General features: G+C 41.3%; 1 protein-coding gene across 1 annotated transcript in view; it reads left to right on the top strand.

The window, feature by feature from the left end:
- Positions 1-17,433, top strand: part of SLX4IP (SLX4 interacting protein) — a 143,153-nt gene that overhangs the window by 106,909 nt on the left and 18,811 nt on the right. The window contains 2 exon segments of the mRNA XM_059720157.1: positions 7,685-7,762; positions 14,923-15,011. Coding sequence (XP_059576140.1) covers positions 7,685-7,762; positions 14,923-15,011 — 167 coding nt within the window.

The following is a 17,433-nucleotide window of genomic DNA, read 5'->3' as shown; positions in this document are numbered from 1 at the left end:
GCCTCCACCTCCTCCTGCAGCGCAGTAGGGCTCCTGCATCCCTGCCTAAGGACGCAGAGCCCCCACAGCCAATCACTGCTGGCCCTTTTAGCGGCGCATGCGCAGTTGTCCAAAAGTGTTATGAACAGATAGACAGACTAAGCCCTTTATTTTATATATATATATACACACACACACACACACACAAATATGTATAATATATAGAGAGAGCGTGTGTGTGTGTGTGTGTGTGTATGTATGTGTGTGCGTGGGGCAAGGGCGGGCTGCCACTGTGGGCTTTGCCCTGGGCGCCAAACTTTGAAATATTATATATATATATATATATATGTATAAAAGTTTAAAAACAAATTTGTTCATATTCTAATTTATTCATACCAAACTCTTTTTTTCACTTGTAATATACTATTCACTGCTGCTCTGTCAGCCTGTTTTGTAGCACTTCATTCAGTTTGGCCAGTGGAAACAGAATGTTTTTTCCCCATTTTGGTCAGTTTTACTTTGTTTCTCACTGGCTTCAAAACATGAATGGCATGTGGGACAGATAAGTGTTCTTAGTAGTACATACCAACTTAAAGTCATACCTTCATCTTCTCTCCCCCCACCCCTTTTTTTTTTTTTTAAACAGCCATCCTTAAAGTAACCATAACGGAAAGATTTTTTTTTTGCTTTGTTTACTTTGCGATTTTTACAGGCCCTGTAAGTAGTCAGTATCACGGTCTCATAGTCAGCTAGAGAAATCTCTGGAGTAAAATTGCACATGCTTAATTTCCAGGATTAGAACAGAAGAGGAGAAGAGACGAAAGGCAGGGAAAGAGGGAGGGAATTACAGATATCTCTATATTCCTTTGAAATGAACAAAAATTGACTTTCCTCAGCTGCTTCAGAGCCCAGCCAGTTATACTTTGCCTGATTTGCTGTAGGCATTGTAGCAGAAATCGGTCTTGAGGAGAGGCTAATAGTCTACATAAGTTCTAGAAGGGTGTTTCATGTATGTTGGTGGCATGGAAAATATATGAACGCATTTTTACAGAGAACCAGTAAAAAGGTAGGTGAAACTAACATGGTGGCAGATAACAGTAACAAAAGTCATGGATAAGGAGGTAGGGTCTGAGGTGTGAAGTTCCTTTAAGGTCAGAATAAGAATCTTGAATCTGACATTGAGGAGAGTGGAAGCTAACGGAGTGCTGAAATGATCAAAGCAATTGACAAAAAAAAAAGATAAATCATAGTTGTATTTTTTCATGAATTAAGAGGTGACGCATGGTAGGTGTTTGAGAATCCAAACAGGAGGAGATTGTAATAGTACAGAGGGGAGATTAAGAGAGTCTTTACAAGAGATGTAACATTTTGTGCCAAAATATAAAATTCAGAATTGAGTTCTGATATGGAAGAAAAAGAAGAGAAGTGTCATATGGCCTGGATGTGTAAGGGAAAGTTCAGCTGACAGGAAAGAGTGTATTTTTATTAACAATGATGAATAAAGGGGGAGCAAAGTAAAAAAAAATAAAGTAATTTTGACTATTTTATGTTTAATTTTACAAGACATCCAGAAGAGGACTAGGACTGCTTGCAAAAGTAAGATTAGTCACATGCTCATATGTGTGCAGGATCAGATCTTATATACATATCATGTGTAGTAGTGGCTAAGGCTGCTGACAGAGTTAAAGGCATGATGGGATCTGATCCACGATCCCAACAATTGTGCCTCTTGCCATGCCACTCGTGCATGGCAGGAGGCACAATTACGGGGTCAGGGGTCCTATCGTTGGTGTAGGGGGAGCAAGTAACAAGCCAGGTGCCCAGGGTGCCCCAGGTTTGGAGCATCAGTCAGCTGATAGGTAGTCCCAGCTGCCAGAGCACATCAGAGCCCTTTACTCCAGTGTACTTCCAGCCTCAGGAATGTATTGGAGTCCTTTTACATATTCAGTTTAAGGCATGATAGAAAGCAGCCGCAAAGTTGTTATGCATATGTGTAATACCTTTGTGGCTTATTCCATGTTATTGTGCCATTAATTTCATGAGCATATGACTGGGTTACTACATAAGACGTGATTAACTGGTTAATCACATCTTAAGTGTAACGTCTACCAGGGATCTCAGTGAACCATAAAAGGGAATTTTCTGACTTTTGGGCACAGAACATCTCAACTGTAACATTGTATTAATGTAGTATTTTGAGCTTGATTTCCTTGGCTCTCCTATTCCTACCTCCCAAATGTGCACACAAACAGAAAATATGTAGGAAGATTTATATTCTTAGGTAGTTCACTGCTACACCCAAATGTTTGTGAACCAGTGCTACAGTCTCTATCAGGTATTCTCAACCAGGCTGTCACTCAATAAAGGTGTGCAAACACCTACACATGATTCATAAGATAAATACAAAGATTTCAAATAGTAATCCATTCAAACAAGACAATATTCTGACCTGTTGTGATCTTTCTGAGGCTTTTGCAACAGAAGAATCGCTGGATTATTCTTCTGTAGTCAAAAAAAAAGAGAGAAAGCTAAGAGCTGGGATTTTCTGAGGAATACCTTGAGTCTAAGGAGGTTTGCCTTCAGTGCTATAGCAAGGGGGGTGGCGAGCAGGGTGACTGCCCTGGGCACTGAAGCAAAAGGGTGCCAGCAGGCGCTGCCCAGCCAGGGTGGGGCATGGGACAGAGCTGCAAGCGGATCGTTTGGTGGGGCTCAGGGACGGACATCTCCTGCTGCTGCATGCACAAGCATGGTGGGGCGTGTGCCCCCCAGATATATGTGCGGGGCGAGGGCGGGTTGCTGCTGTGGGCTTTGCCCTGGGTGCCAAACTTTGTTGCTATGGCACTGTGTACCTTAAGTCTAAAAAAGGTTGAGAACCACTGGTCTTATATGTATCCTGCATTTAAAACCTGCATATTCTACTTGGGTAATTTTAAATTAGCATTTATTTGTGTGCTTGTATGTAAACATCTATAAAAAATGTTTTAAAGAATACGCAGGATGGCGAGACAACTGAAAACTGGGTTTTGTGAAGGAAAAAAGCTACCAGCAGGGCAGAGCTCAGCTGGTTTGAGTTGTCACAAGCTGTTACTGTCCCTGTAACAACTTGTATCAGGTGAGGGTCTACCCCAGTGAATTTATTTGTCCATATAGTCATTAGGCTGCACAGCCAACACTAACTTTTGTGTAACTTCTGTTCGTGTCAGAGAATTTATATACCCTACAGAGTACCAGAAAGTTCTCATCAAGTCTTGGTGATTGCCTTCACAGAGAATCACCTCCTGGCCTACCACACTAGATTTGAATTTTGCGTTCTCTAGAGAGCATGGCTGCAAATGCTGTAATTTGATCTGAGTAAGTAACTGAATGATTTAAATGACCAGAAGAGAGGAATTTGCAGGGTTACTTGTGCACAATATGCTGTATTCACATACAGTTTTCAATTATTATGCTCTGACTTGGCCAAAGCATGCATCCTCCTTGTGTTTGATGCATTAAAAACAAGCCATTTTTATTTTTTTGATAACAAAACAGAATATGAATTACTTCTTACCAGATTATAATCAGTGTTTTGTCATTCATGTCTATTTCAGAACCATCAACAGAAATTTTACTGAGGTCTTAGAAAATAGTTCAACTGTTGGGTGAGAATAAACTTGAGAAACCCTTTTTTGGAAAGTTACAAGAACCCTAAAACAGGTTTAGATTTAGAATTACAATGCTTCTTCAGTCTGTCAATAGCATGAGAGTGAATAATACAAAGGAAATAACTACTAATAAATTAAACCTCACTAAAAGCCATGTAATAACATATCTATAGTATACTGAAAAATTAAAACCTTAAATACTGGAATCATTTTAGTACTATGACTTTATCTGTGTGGATTCATATGCATTATATGCAGTATTCAGACTCCTTATTTTAATTGACAAACCTTGTATGCCTATTTCATCATTTAATATTACTAGTTCATGTTTACATTTTAAATCATTTAGTGCATACAAGATAAAAATGTTGTACTTTCCAACTGTAAGGGCAGTTTTAATCCAAAATAATCTGTTAGCCTGTGAGAAAAATTAATGTTTTAGAAGACAGCAAGAAAAAGCTGTATAGTCAAAAATGTAGGAGTGTCAGGTATGAAAATGTTTTGGGGGCAATAGGCCTTCTTAGGCCTGTCTTGTGGTTTTGGAGAAGGGTTGCTGAATTCAGCAACAGAGCCATGCAGGTGCCAAATTTTGCTGAGAAGTGAACACCTGCCAGGCTACTCCAGATAACTCAGCAGCTCAAAGGCATTTTCCCAGGCTCCCAGATGAATGGTCTCTAATAGCCGTGGGAGAGGGCTTTCCACTATTATACACTGTACCACAGACTCTTCTTGGCAGCCTTGGGGAAGCTCAAGTCAACTTGGCTGTAACTCCTTTGGAAAACAAGTGTTGCTGGATAGTTTTACAGTAAAAACTCAATGTCTGATATTTCCTCTCAGTGTCCTGGGACTGTGAAATATGACAAGCAGGGCAAATTACCACTCCCTTAAAATACATTACTCACTAGAGCACATTACAGCTTAAATGAAACTGCAGCCTTTCTATAGGACTGCCTTTGTTCAGTCACATTCTGGTTTCCATTGTTTCCGTGATTTTTTTTTGGAATGTAGTTATGACGACTTACATGTATAATTTCGAAGTCATGAAAAATAATGACACTAACAGCAGTTTAGATTTTGCTTTATTTATGGTAAATTTGAAAAGGCCTTTTCTGATTTTCTGTTGGTAATTTACACGGTGAAGTCTGTAAAATGCACAGATTCTTCAAATGGGAAGAAACAACCACGTGTCTTCATTTCATATCTTGTTATGTAGGAAATGGGGATGTTTGTCAGGACTTTTCACTTGGAAAAAGCAGAAAGAGAACAACAGTGCAGTACTGGTAGCATTGTAGCAAAACTGTTATCAGCTGCCTTTGGCAGAGCAGTGTTTTGGTTTTGTTGCATTATTGAATGGAGCAGGTCAGAAGTCTGCAGTCTAATGCTGTGTTAAAATATATTGTACTCTCTAGATATACGCATCGTCAAACCTTGACCACAGTTAGCAATCATTGGCATTTTTGGTAGAAGTGCCAAGTAGATGATTATGAAGACTGGACTTCTGTCTTGTTGTAAGTCAGTCTGTCTCAATTCAGGCTTGATGCATTCTGGTGAAGCAGTGTGGGGACAGCTTGGTCAGGCACAGTCGATGGTGTCTTTTCTCTTGTATCCACAAAGCTTATGAGCATGGAAACAGGAGGTCAGTGTCTAGAGCTGCCAATTCAGTAATTTATACGCTTTAGATTTGGTTTAAAAGAAAAGATTCTAATTGGCCTTCCACTGGGCTAAAAATTTAGATGCATGACTAGTAGTGGGCATGGCCTGCTGCAGAGTCCAGGGTCCTGTAGGGCCGGACAGTTGGTGGCAGAGGAGCAAGCGAGGGCTGTGTGACACAGCCATCAGTTGCTCTACAACCACTTGGCCCAGTACCACTTACATGCTTCTGCCATGGCAAGAGTGTACCTGGCTCGTTGGCTGCTTGCCCCACTGCTGCTGCCCCAGGCACTAGGCCAGATCAATCTCATAAGGAGCCCTGCAGTACAAATCCAACCTGCAAGGAGCCCCATGGTCTAGACCTTCCTGGGACGCAAGATGAGTTGGACAACCTTGATGTAAATGGTATAGTAAGACTTGGAGAGCTACAGGACAGAATGGTAGAGTACATACTTCAAGGCAACCCCAGGTGATAGATTGGTAAGTAGAATGGTATGTGACTGAGCTTCCCATGGAGCCCTATAGCAATCACTTTTGTGCAGGAAGAAAGGTTCTATCATGGAAAAGTCAGTGAAGGGGTTAAAACTATAGACCTCTATTAAACAGTGTCTGATTTCCAAATCTTCTGTCAGCAGCATAAGACAACTTGAAATCATGCACTAGCAAAAGGCTAAAGGACAACTGAGATTGTAGTATTGTAGATCTGTTTTTGATTGTGAGTGGGGTTTATTTTGTTTCTTACTCCAAAGAGCCTACACTATATAAATCAAAGGTTTTGATTTGCTCAGGCAGCTAGTCAGTCACATATGATTAAACACTTACATCTTGCAGAACACCAGAACACCCAGGAAAATAAACAAATGCGCATGCCACTCTGATTCCATTCAGAAATGAAATACTGTTTTTCACTGAAAAAAGCAAAAGATTTTCACCTTTTTGTTTGACATTTTAATAAAAAGAAAACTGCCCAGCGGATGTGACATGCACGTTTAATGTTTTAGATGCAGTCTGAAGGAGAGCCCCTCTTATTTAGTTATCCATTTTCTTGATTCAGAAACATGTGTGAAGAGTCACGTTTTTATAAACATTACTCTGTTCAAGTATTATTGCGATCACAGTAGAAAGCACTGATAGTACTGTCACAGTAACAACTGTTTACATAAAGCACAATGTCCTATAATCTTTGATTTGGCTAACCTTACTAGTAGTGTGTCAAAAAGACAGTGGGTGCCAAACTAGCAGTAGCTAACAATAATTTTCTTTAATCATGTTCTGTAAATAGGCAATTCATAAAGGTGATGGACCACATCCAAAGTTTTCTCAAGCATGCATCATTTTTAAGGGGTGGTTAACTTGTCACATCCTGACTTGATCTTTAAAGTATTAGGTTGCCTTCTTAGAGGAAAAAAGATGGCTGATAAATTACTGGGAGATGAATTGTGGCAAATGAATCTGATGGCGGTGCAGTGGAACTTCAGTTCAAGAGAAGTTTCAGGAAGCCTTTTGAACATTGAGGAACTCTGGACTGTAGTGCTCAGGAAGGAATGCAAATGCAGGGGTACCCATAAAGAGAGGAGCCAACATTTATGCCTTCATGACTCGACTGGCTCTACTGGCTGAAACTGGAATGGGGATTTTTGGTCCTACATCTTTTCTTGCAACTTTTGGAGTCTTTTGGTATGATATGAAAGTGATGATAATATTGAATTTTAAGCTTTTCAGTGCTACTTGTTCCCAGTGTGTCTGAATACCCTACACAAGGTAGTCAGTTTAACCTTGCAACATCGCCTTAAGGAAGGGGAGAGAATTATCCCCATTCTACAGAATGAACTTAGGCACGTAGATCATGAGTTACAAAGGTAGTTTGGCACCTAACTCGTATTTGGGTAACTAACTTCCATTGATTTCGGTAACAATTGGGTAGCTGCATACCTTTTGTGGATCTAAGCCTAAATGACTTGTCCAGTGTTTTGGGGAGTTTGACGGAGTAGAAAGTGGCATGGAGTTTCCTGCGTTGTGCTCTAGTACCTTAACCACAAAATCATTGGCTTTAGCATTATCTTATAAAGTTAATAGGTTTTCAGATGATTAACATTTATCAGGATCAATAGGGTCTTTCTTCAGGGCTGTGGCTGCCAGTCAGACACCTTATGTGGACAGTGAATTAATGAAAAATAATTTCTATGATTGGTTAATGTAACTGGTCTGGTTTAAAGTGCCTGTCCTTCTGCTGGACATCAGTCATTTTAGTCTTAATTTTAAATAGGTTCTTATTAAATATGTTCCTTTTGGAGCCATGTATATCTGAAGCTTCTTTTTCACCAAGTAATCAGGTGATTATCTTAGGAGATCTAAAATTTTGCGATAAAAAGCTCAAATACCCTTATACTTATCACATTATTTTGTTTCAGGTGCTAGTTTTCATATCACAGCCTACTTTATGAAAAGATGGGTGAATCTGCGTTGTGTTGTAGAAGACCAGTATCGTGGTAAGCAGTCAGTTCTTATTTATTTGTATAGCAGTTTTCACAAATAAGAGAAAAAAAAGGGAATATAAAAACAATGTTTCTGTTATCTTGATTCACTTCAGGTGAATCATAGAAAATTAGGGTTGGAAGGGACCTCAGGAGACCATCTAGTCCAACCTCCTGCAGGACCATCCCCAACTAGATCATCCCAGCCAAGGCTTTTGTGTAGCTGGGTCGTAAAAACCTCTGAGGATGGAGATTCCACAACTTCTTTGGGTAACCTGTTCCAGTGCTTTACTACCCTCCTCGTAAGAGAGTTTTTCCTAATATCTAACCTAAACTTCCCTTACTGCAACTTGAGACCATTGTTCCTTGTTTTGTTATCTGCCACCACTAAGAACAGTCCTGCTCCAACCTCGTTGGACCCGCACTTCAGGTAGTTGAAGGCTGCTATTAAATCCCCCCTTTGTCTTCTCTTCTCCAGACTAAATAAGCCCTGCCTCTCCTCATAAGTCATGTGCCCCAGCCCCTCACCATTTTCACTACCCACTGGACTCTTTCCAGTTTGTCCGCATCCTTTTTGTAGTGGAGGCCCCCAAACTGGACATAGTACTCCAGATGTGGCCTCACAAGTCTGAAATACAGGGGAAAAATCACTTCCCTCGATCTGCTGGCAGTGCTCCTACTAATGCAGCCCAGTATGCCGTTAGCTTTCTTGGCAACAAAGGCACACTGTTAGCTTACCTTCAGTTTATTGTCCACTGTAACCCTGAGGTCCTTTGCTTCAGAGCTGCTGCTTAGCCAGTTGGTCCCCAGCCTTTACTGGTGCATGGGATTGTTCCGATCTAATTGCAGAACTTTGCACTTGTTCTTACTGAACTTCATGAGATTTATTTTGGTCCAGTTCTCCAATTTGCCTAGGTTTCTCTGAATCTTAGCCCTGCCCCTCCAGTGCATCCACTATAACCTCCAGCTTGGTGTCATCTGAAAACTTGCTGAGGGTGCACTCCATCCCATCTTTTAGTTCATTGATGAAGATCTTGAACAAAACCAACCCCTGGAACACTCCACTTGATACTACCAACTAGACATTAAGTCATTGATTACTACCATCTGAGCCTGATGATCCAGCCAGTTTTCTCTTCACCTCACAGTCCGTTCATTCAACCCATACTTCCTTAACCTGCTTGCAAGAATACTGTGGGAGACTATCAAAAGCCTTGCTAAAGTCAGGGTGGTATATCATGTCCACTGCCCTCCCTCCCCATCCACAGAGTCAGTCATCTCATCGTAGAAGGCAATCAGGTTGGTCAGGTATGACTTGCCCTTGGTAAATCTATGCTGTTCCTAATCACCTTGTTTTCTTCCACATACTTAGAAAAAGATTCCTTGAGGATCTGCTCCATGATTTCTCCAGGGACTGAGGTGAGGCCGATTGGTCTGTAGTTTCCCAGATCCTCCTTATTCCCTTTCTGAAATACGGGCACTATATTTGCCCTTTTCCAATGATCTGGGACCTCTCCTGATCACCATGAGTTTTCAAAGATAATAGCCAGCAGTTTTGCAGTCACATCAACCAACTCATTCAGCACTGATGGGTGCATATCATCCAGCCCCATGGACTTGTAAAAGTCCAGCATTATTACATAGTCTCTAACCTGTTCTTTCACCACTGGTGGATGCTCATCTCCTCCCCAAACTGTGTTGCCAGGTACAGTAGTCTAGGAGCTGACTTTGCCAATGAAGACTGAGGTAAAAAAGCATTGAGTACTTCAGTCCTTTCTTCATCATCTGTCACTAGGCTGCCTCCCCATTCAGTAAGGGACCCACCCTTTCCCTGACCTTCCTCTTGTTGCTGACATATTTATAGAAACCGTTTTTGTTACTGTTCATGTACCTTGCTAGTTGCAACTCCATTTGCACTTCGGCCTTCCTGATTTCATCCCTGTATGTCTAAGCAATGCTTTTATACTCCTCCCTAGTTATTTGTTCAAGTTTCTACTTCTTGTAAGCTTCCTTTTTGTGGTTTAGCTCACTGAAGAGTTCCCTGCTAAGCTAAGCTAGTCTTCTGTCATACTTGCTAGTCTTCCTATGCAGCAGGATGGTTCATTCCTGAACACCCCTGTCCTTTTAAAGGTTTCTTTAAAATACAACCAGCTCTCCTGGACTCCCTTCCCCCTCAGAATGGCCTCCCAGGTGATCCTGCCCATCAGTGGTGGATTTACCATGAAACAAACCGTGTGGTGGCACAGGGCCCCCAATGACAGGGGGCCCCACCACCACTGCCTGAGGCGGGAGGACCCGGCATCCAACTGGAGAGCCTTCCGCATTTCGCTTGTGGCCCTTCCACCCGCCCAGCAGGTTGTGGGCTTCTTCAGCCATTCCAGCTGGAAATTCCAGCCACCGCCTCTCCCCTGTGGCAGGTGTGCTGTGCTAATTCCCCTGCAGATCTGCCATGGGGTGGGAGGCAGGGCCCTGCACCTTGCTTGGGGCACAGGGTCCCACTAACTGTAAATCCATTGCTGCTGCTCATCAGTTCCCTGAGTGAGAATCTGTCTTTTTGTTGTTTTTTGTTGGGTTTTTTTTAAGTCTAGGGTTCTTACTCTGTTGCTCTCCTTCCTTCCTTTCCTCAGGATCCTAAACTCAATCATTCTATGGTTGCTGCTGTTTAAGTTGCCATCCACTTCTACACTCCCCACCAATTCTTCCCTGTTAGTGAGCAGCAATTCAGGAAGAGCATGGACCCTAGTTGGCCTCTCCAACACTTGCAGCAGGAAGTTGTCCCCAGCACTGTCCAAAAACTGCCTGGTTTGCCTGCGCATTGCTGTATTGCTCTCCCAGCAGATGTCAGGGTGACTGAAGTCCACCATGAGAACCAGGATTTTCCACTAGCTGTTTGAAGAAAGCCTCATCCACCTTATCCTCCTGGTCTGGTGGTCTATACCCACCACAACATCACCCTTATTGCTCTCCCCTCTGACCCTAACCCAGAGACTTTCAGCAGGCCTGTCTCCAGTTTCATACTGGAGCTCTGAGCAGTCACACATCTCTTTTACATAAAGAGCTACTCCTCCTCCTCTTCTCCCCCTGCCTGTCCTTCCTGAACAGTTTGTATCAATCCATGAGAGTACTTTAGTCATGCGAGCTTTCCCACCAGGTCTCTCTTATTCCAATCACGTCATAGTTCCTTGGCTATTCAAGGACTTCCAATTCTTCCCGCTTATTTCCCAGCTCTGTGCATTTGTGTGCAAACACCTGAGGTAACTAGCCGATTTCCCTACTTTATCAGGAAAAATGAGAAGGCCTCCCTGGTTGCCCTTTCCTGCTCATGCCTCCTCCAGGTCACCCTGTTCCCCAGTTACCTGCGTGCTTTGGTCTCCATCCCCTCTCTTCATCATGTGGATCCTGTCTCTTCCTACCAGTCCTTCTTTTTGGAACAACATCCTGTGGTCAAAGAACCCAAAGCCCCACTGGTGATACCATCCTTGCAGCCATGCATTGATCTACAGAATGTATCCACTCCTGCCTGGGCCCTTCCCCTTGACCAGAAGGATTGAGAACACCACCTGAGATCCTGCCCTCTTCACCCTTACACCTAGAGCCCTGTAATCACTTTTAATCTATTCAGGTTCCCCCCTGGTAGTGTCATTGGTGCCCACATGGTTGAGCAGCATGGCATAGTAGTCAGAAGGCCAATGAGTCTCGGTAGTAATTCTGTGACATCTCAGATCTGGGCTCTGGGCTAATATCAGACCTCCCAAGACAACAAGTCAGACCGCCAGATAGACACCTCCGTCCCCTGCAGAAAGGAGTCTCCAGCCACCACCGCCCATCACTCTTCATGGCAGTGGTCTTGATCCTCCCAACTTTGCGGATGCTTGACCTGGCCTCTTCCGCAAGCAGAACTGGCTCCTTCTCCTCTGTTGCAAGGGCTCCATATCTATTCTCCAGGCAAACTGCTGGAGATGAAACCTGCTGCTTGCTGGCAGAGATCTCAAGATTCTAGGTTCCATCTTCCTCCCTGGGAATCCATGTCCTCTTCCTTCTCTATCACTGCCTCTGTCAGTCCTTCCCTCCACAGTCGTAGAGGTCTCCTCCAGCATTTAATTGATGGAGTCCTCATGGCAGAGAATGCTTCAGAGCCTTGCCACCTCCTCCTGAAGCTCTCTTGCCTGCTTCCTGATGGACACCATCAGAAGGCACCAATCACATGGCAAAGACTCCTCCACCTGGCTGTCACTGGAAGCCACAGTCTCCACAACACCAAACCAGGAACTGTGTGGAAGCCTCAATGGTGAGTAGTCCTGCCTTGACAGACACCTTGCAGGTGGCAAGAAGAGCTGGCAGTGGCAGTGACACTAGCATTGTGATGTCCTCCAGCCATTTTTCTTGCTCACTTAATCTGCTGCCTCTCTCTTCCTGCCCTCTTTTGAAGCAGACCTTCCTTAGGAATCACTTCTCCTTGGTCTTAAAAGGTCCTGTTTTCCCTGCCAACCTGCTTCCTCGCCAAGCTTACCGTGAAGGAAGGTAAGAGAGTTTCAAGGGAAACTCTGTAATGAGCTCCCCTTCACTATAGACTCTAGTTAAACAAGGGGCTAAAGTATTGGTCTAACTGCTGAGTTTTAGATGCTTACATTAAATATATGTAGGTTAGTTGCTCTTAATTAAAGAAAGAACTTACCTTAAAGGCTCCCCTTCAAAGAGGGGGATGGTTAACTGCCTGCAAACTGCCCTGTTTTTGCCAAAGATTTTTGTTCTTTTTTTGTTTTTGCTTTCTTTTTCTTTCAGGAAGAACCACACTTGGGTATGTGGTTTTTCATTGGATTCTAAAATTGTTTACTGCCTTTCCCAGGTCAGTCAGCTCAGCCATAAACGATTTTGTACATTTATAATGACACTCAACATGAACCCTCTGCAGGGTGAATCAACCACAGGTTGTGTTGAGAGTTGCATTATTATTGTTTGACTGTCTGGTGACATTAGCTATATGGTACAAGTGTATGCAAGAAAAAGCTTTCATTTAGCCCGGTGCTAGAAAAAACTTGAAGGGTTGATATCATTAGGTCAATTACATTTCGTGCTTTCTCAAGCCAAAGATGCTCTGTAAGGAAGTGACATCAATCCCGTTCTGCCAACAACAATAAAAAAGGAACCATAACAATCACTGCCCTTTCAGTTGATCTTTTAAATTAAAAGGAAAATAAAGTCAGTCAACTAAATGGCATTAAAAATTAACTACTTGAATTATTGCCTTTTTAATGTTTCTTATGTTTTATAGGGATTTATTTATTATGTTTAGGAACTTATCTCCTCTGATAAAAATAATTACTAGTTTAGTCTAACTTCACATAGAGAAAAAAGATTAGAGTATTCATTTTAAATATTTTGGTAAACATGTACTTTTTCTTGGCTGTTTTGAAATATTAAAGTAGTTTGTAATAATGGGTTTTATATCAACATTTTTCTCTGGTTTACATCCAAGCTGCGTTGCAGTTTTCTAAGACGTATTTCAATCTAAAGACATTTATTTTGATAATCAGCAAGAGGACAATCTTGCAAACTATAACAGTGAAAGCAGGTAATAAAGCTTATTACAACACTGCCAAAAGAAATCCTAAGGCCCTGATCCTGCTGTGAGCTGCTTCTCACACACGGTCATTGCAAGATAGGAGCCTGCATGTTTTTGTTGTCCTATGTAGTCTAGCTGCACTGTAATAAATACATTTTTCAGAACTATGAACACTTTGGTTTCAACATGTTTTATGCAACATAAAGCCAGTATTTCAGAAACAAGGATTGCATACTAGAGATCATCTGAATAGAGTCCTGCATATTGCAGTTGTTGCTCACCCTGACCGGCCCATTTTTTTTTTTAGTTAAAGCTGAAATAACACACCTGTCAGAATGCTTATCATTTGAGATGACCAGCAATCCCTCTGCAAGCAAGCTCAACTCCGCCTGCCTGTGCAGAGCATCAGAAATACTGTTCCTTAGCTCTACTCTCTTTTCTCGCTAGAGGCTTCCAGCTTGGAGGTCTGTAAATTTGGTGGTGTGTGATAGGATCTAGCCAAAGGTCAACTTCCTTTGCTTACAGATATCTTACTCCTACTGGGGGTTAATGCTCTTTGAAACTGTATTAGTTCTTACTAAGTCCCTATGTAGCAGCCATGGAGTACTTGTCAGATGGTTACCCCAGGGTACACTGGTGAAACAGTGTAGTCTTTGGAGAGACAGCCATTGGCAGGCTCCGTTGTCATTAGGAATTCCTGTAAAGCCCTCCATGCTCACTTCCTTTGGATTACATGTTCTTCAGGGATCTCTGTAAGATCAGCTTCAGTTTTCTTATACCTGTCTCTTCTCCTTTTGACAAAGGCAGAGCACTGTGGCTCATTGTTTTTAAAATATAAGCAACATTAAAGTCTATCAGTTTCTCAGGTGAGTCCTAGATGAAAGTATGAAGGTCTCATTTTATCCCTCATATTGTTGAAACAGCCAAGCACCCCTCTCCCACTTTTTGTAGGATTAATATGTCACTAATTGAGTTGTGTTTAGTCTATTCCAATCAGGTTATTAGTTCACGTTTTTCATTTCTGAGCCCATTTTAATCTTGTATGAACATATTTTGTTGTTGTTTATTAAGGTCTGGGGACTCTGTAAGGAATTATTCTAAATCTAATATGTAATTCAGCAATGGCAACCATCCTTAATTGTCTAGACTAGAGACTTTAAAACAATCTCTGGTAGATTGAAGGGTGTTTTCCATTCGTCATATTTTTACATCACTTTGATAGAATATACCGTTTATGTTATAAAGATAACTCAAAACATTTAAGATTAAAAAATATCATCCGACTTATGCAAAGGAAATCATTCTGAGGGGGTTTGTCTGTAGATTCCATACCATAATTTACCAGGGGCTCAGGTGACTAATTTACAGTCCAGCATGTCTTCTGGAAAACTGAGCTTACCCTGCCCTATTGATAACTGTATTATTCTTACTGTGGGAATAAGGGGTAAAAGAGGGGAGGGAGTAAGGGAATTCAGAAAGGCTGTTAGGAAATAAATTATTGTGCATTTAAAAATATAAACCGTTCTGATTGACAAAATGTAGTACATGTTGCCATTGCAAATTCTATATTATATACCCAAAATACATGTATTGGCTTTTTTATTTTATTTAGAGCTGCATGTCTTTCCAGAAAGACTTATGGTCTGTGCCAGTAGACTTGAATCTAATCCCAGTCCTTGGACAAGTGAAAACGGAGCACTGGTATGTATGCAGGAGTGTTGAGATACTCTTGTTTACTGTTCACTGGAGGGAAATATGCTTTTATGTGGATTTAGTCATGTGTTTGCTCATTATGTTCTATTGGAATGCAAAAATATCACCTAAACATTTTGGACAAAATATTCTTTTTTAAAATGAGGACAGGTGTGTAGGAATGTACAGGTGGATTTGGGGGGCCTAACTTTAGGCAGCCATTTTTAATACTTTAGCCTTAAAAAGTTTTTGTGTTGCCAAATACTAAGATTTATAGGGATTAGTATTTTTTATTTGTTTGGCATATTTTGTTTCTGTCTGCTCTATAAAACAATTCACAAGGGTCAGTGCTGGCATTGCTGGGAAAAAAAATGTCCACTATAAAGTTCTGGATAAAGAGGTATTGCTAGGTAGATAATTACCAGTAAAATTATTGCCTATATATTTCATCTTGAAGGCTTTATCAGGGTCAGAGGCTTATGAATTTTATACTGCAGTTAACCACTGATTGTCTCATGAGTACTAACGTTGACCCAGGTGGCCTGTTTTATAGCATGCAAACTCCTTCTGTGCTGGTGGTGAGTGTCAGGATTACATTTTAAGGTCTGTATATGTTTTACTAAGATTGATAGTGTTATATTCTGGTTAAGGAAACAAATATTAATTTTAATCACTGAATTTAAGATTTTTTTGCATCAGGCACGGTTTCTTTATTTTTTACATTTTGGTCCCAGAATTGATGAATGTCACAGGATTTGTCTAAAAATATATTTCAGTTCCTTAGAAAGAAACATAATAAGTTGGTTTTGAAATACTTGTTATCCAAGTAAAATATACTACTCTTGCACTGGTTTTTAAAAAGCACTCAGACTCCTTAAATTGAGAGTATTTTACTGCATTTTGACTGAAAAAAAATAGTGGCTGGGAAATTAATTATTGCATATTTCTTAGGATAGAGGAAAGGTAGTTTAGATCCAGATTTGTCAGCTTCAAGAAAATAGTGTGTGAGGGTCATCCTTATCATCCTCCCCCTTGAATCTTCTTTCTGTCACCATGCACCCACCCATTGCTCCTTGGTTTTTGCTGGGCAGGGTTTTGTTACTTACGCACGCCTGGCCTATGTGCATATGTAGCCAACTACTTACTTGTCTAGCCAGTGCATAGCCTATTGAGCATTGATAGTAGCCATGCGATTCCTTATTCATTCACAGTGCTCGGGTAATAGAGTTGCAAATTATTCATAAGTGCCAAAAATGCCACATGTCTGGAAAACTGCCATGTAGGCACACAAGGGGTAATAGAACGTTAGCCCACACATGCATATAGTGCATCTGTAATGAAAACACACTTATCCTGCAAAAAATTAAGCCTGTGAGTAATTTTACTCACAAACATATCAAGTCTTTCAGCTGTAAAGTTCATTTTCTAAAAGTCAGGCACCTGCACAGATGGTCAAGTTTTGTTAGCTTTATTTTAATTTAACACTCTACTAATTATCTGAAATAATCACAATATGTTTGAGGGAAGTACTTTTTTTACCATCTTCTCCCAACTTACAAGAATCACATGCAAGATGAGCAGAAAACAAGGGGAAATTTTATTTGTTGCTTTTTAGATAAATTAAAACTTTCAAACTAGAAGGACTTAGATTTCTTACCAGTAACTTTAACAAACCCTGAAAATGTCTTCTCTGGTACATTTTATGATAGAGGCTTTGATTGTAACTCCATGGTAAGGTTAAGACTGCTGCAGGCTGCACTCTCCCTGGTAGCCTTCCAGAGCTGCAGTCATCCTGCTCAGTAGATGTTTCCTCAGCAACCTCCAACGTATAGGTAGTTTTTTTAATAAGAAATGTTTAGGATTAAAGGGTCATTTTTGCTTGACAGGGACATGAAAGGTAAATATGCAGAGCACTGACATACAAGGAAAAGGAAAGAAAAGTATGTATTTTAGAGCTATGCAGGTGAACACAGAGGATAGGGAGAGAACCTGGGGAGGTATTCACTGGGGAATATGGAGATCAAGGCGGGGAAATAGACCTGGTATGTTTGTAGTGTGGTAGCTTAGTAAAAAAAGTTTTCGACAGAAAGCAAGTTAAGCTTACGATGTGTGGTATCAAGTGTGTAGTAGTCATCAGGCTTGTAGAGAAATAGAGTATGGATTTCCTTGAGTGTGTCCTGCTCTAGGTATACATGCCCTTTTTGTGCACGTGATCCGAATCTGTAGCAGCATCGGGGTTGAACCTGTGCTGAATGCTTCCTCATCCAAATACAGAAAAGGCAGTGTGACCCCAGCTGCCCCTCACTTTTACTCTTGCTACCCATAATAGCAAGACGGTATAAGCAGTGCCTACTACCCGTTATAGACATTTACTTCTTTTGTCCAGTTTTCCTTTAGTTAGTTACGGTTAATGCTCAGCAAATATAGGATT

This window comes from Alligator mississippiensis, chromosome 1 (assembly GCF_030867095.1).
Source record: "Alligator mississippiensis isolate rAllMis1 chromosome 1, rAllMis1, whole genome shotgun sequence".
Classification (NCBI taxonomy): domain Eukaryota; kingdom Metazoa; phylum Chordata; order Crocodylia; family Alligatoridae; genus Alligator; species Alligator mississippiensis.
This window is presented reverse-complemented; position numbering and strand designations above follow the sequence as displayed.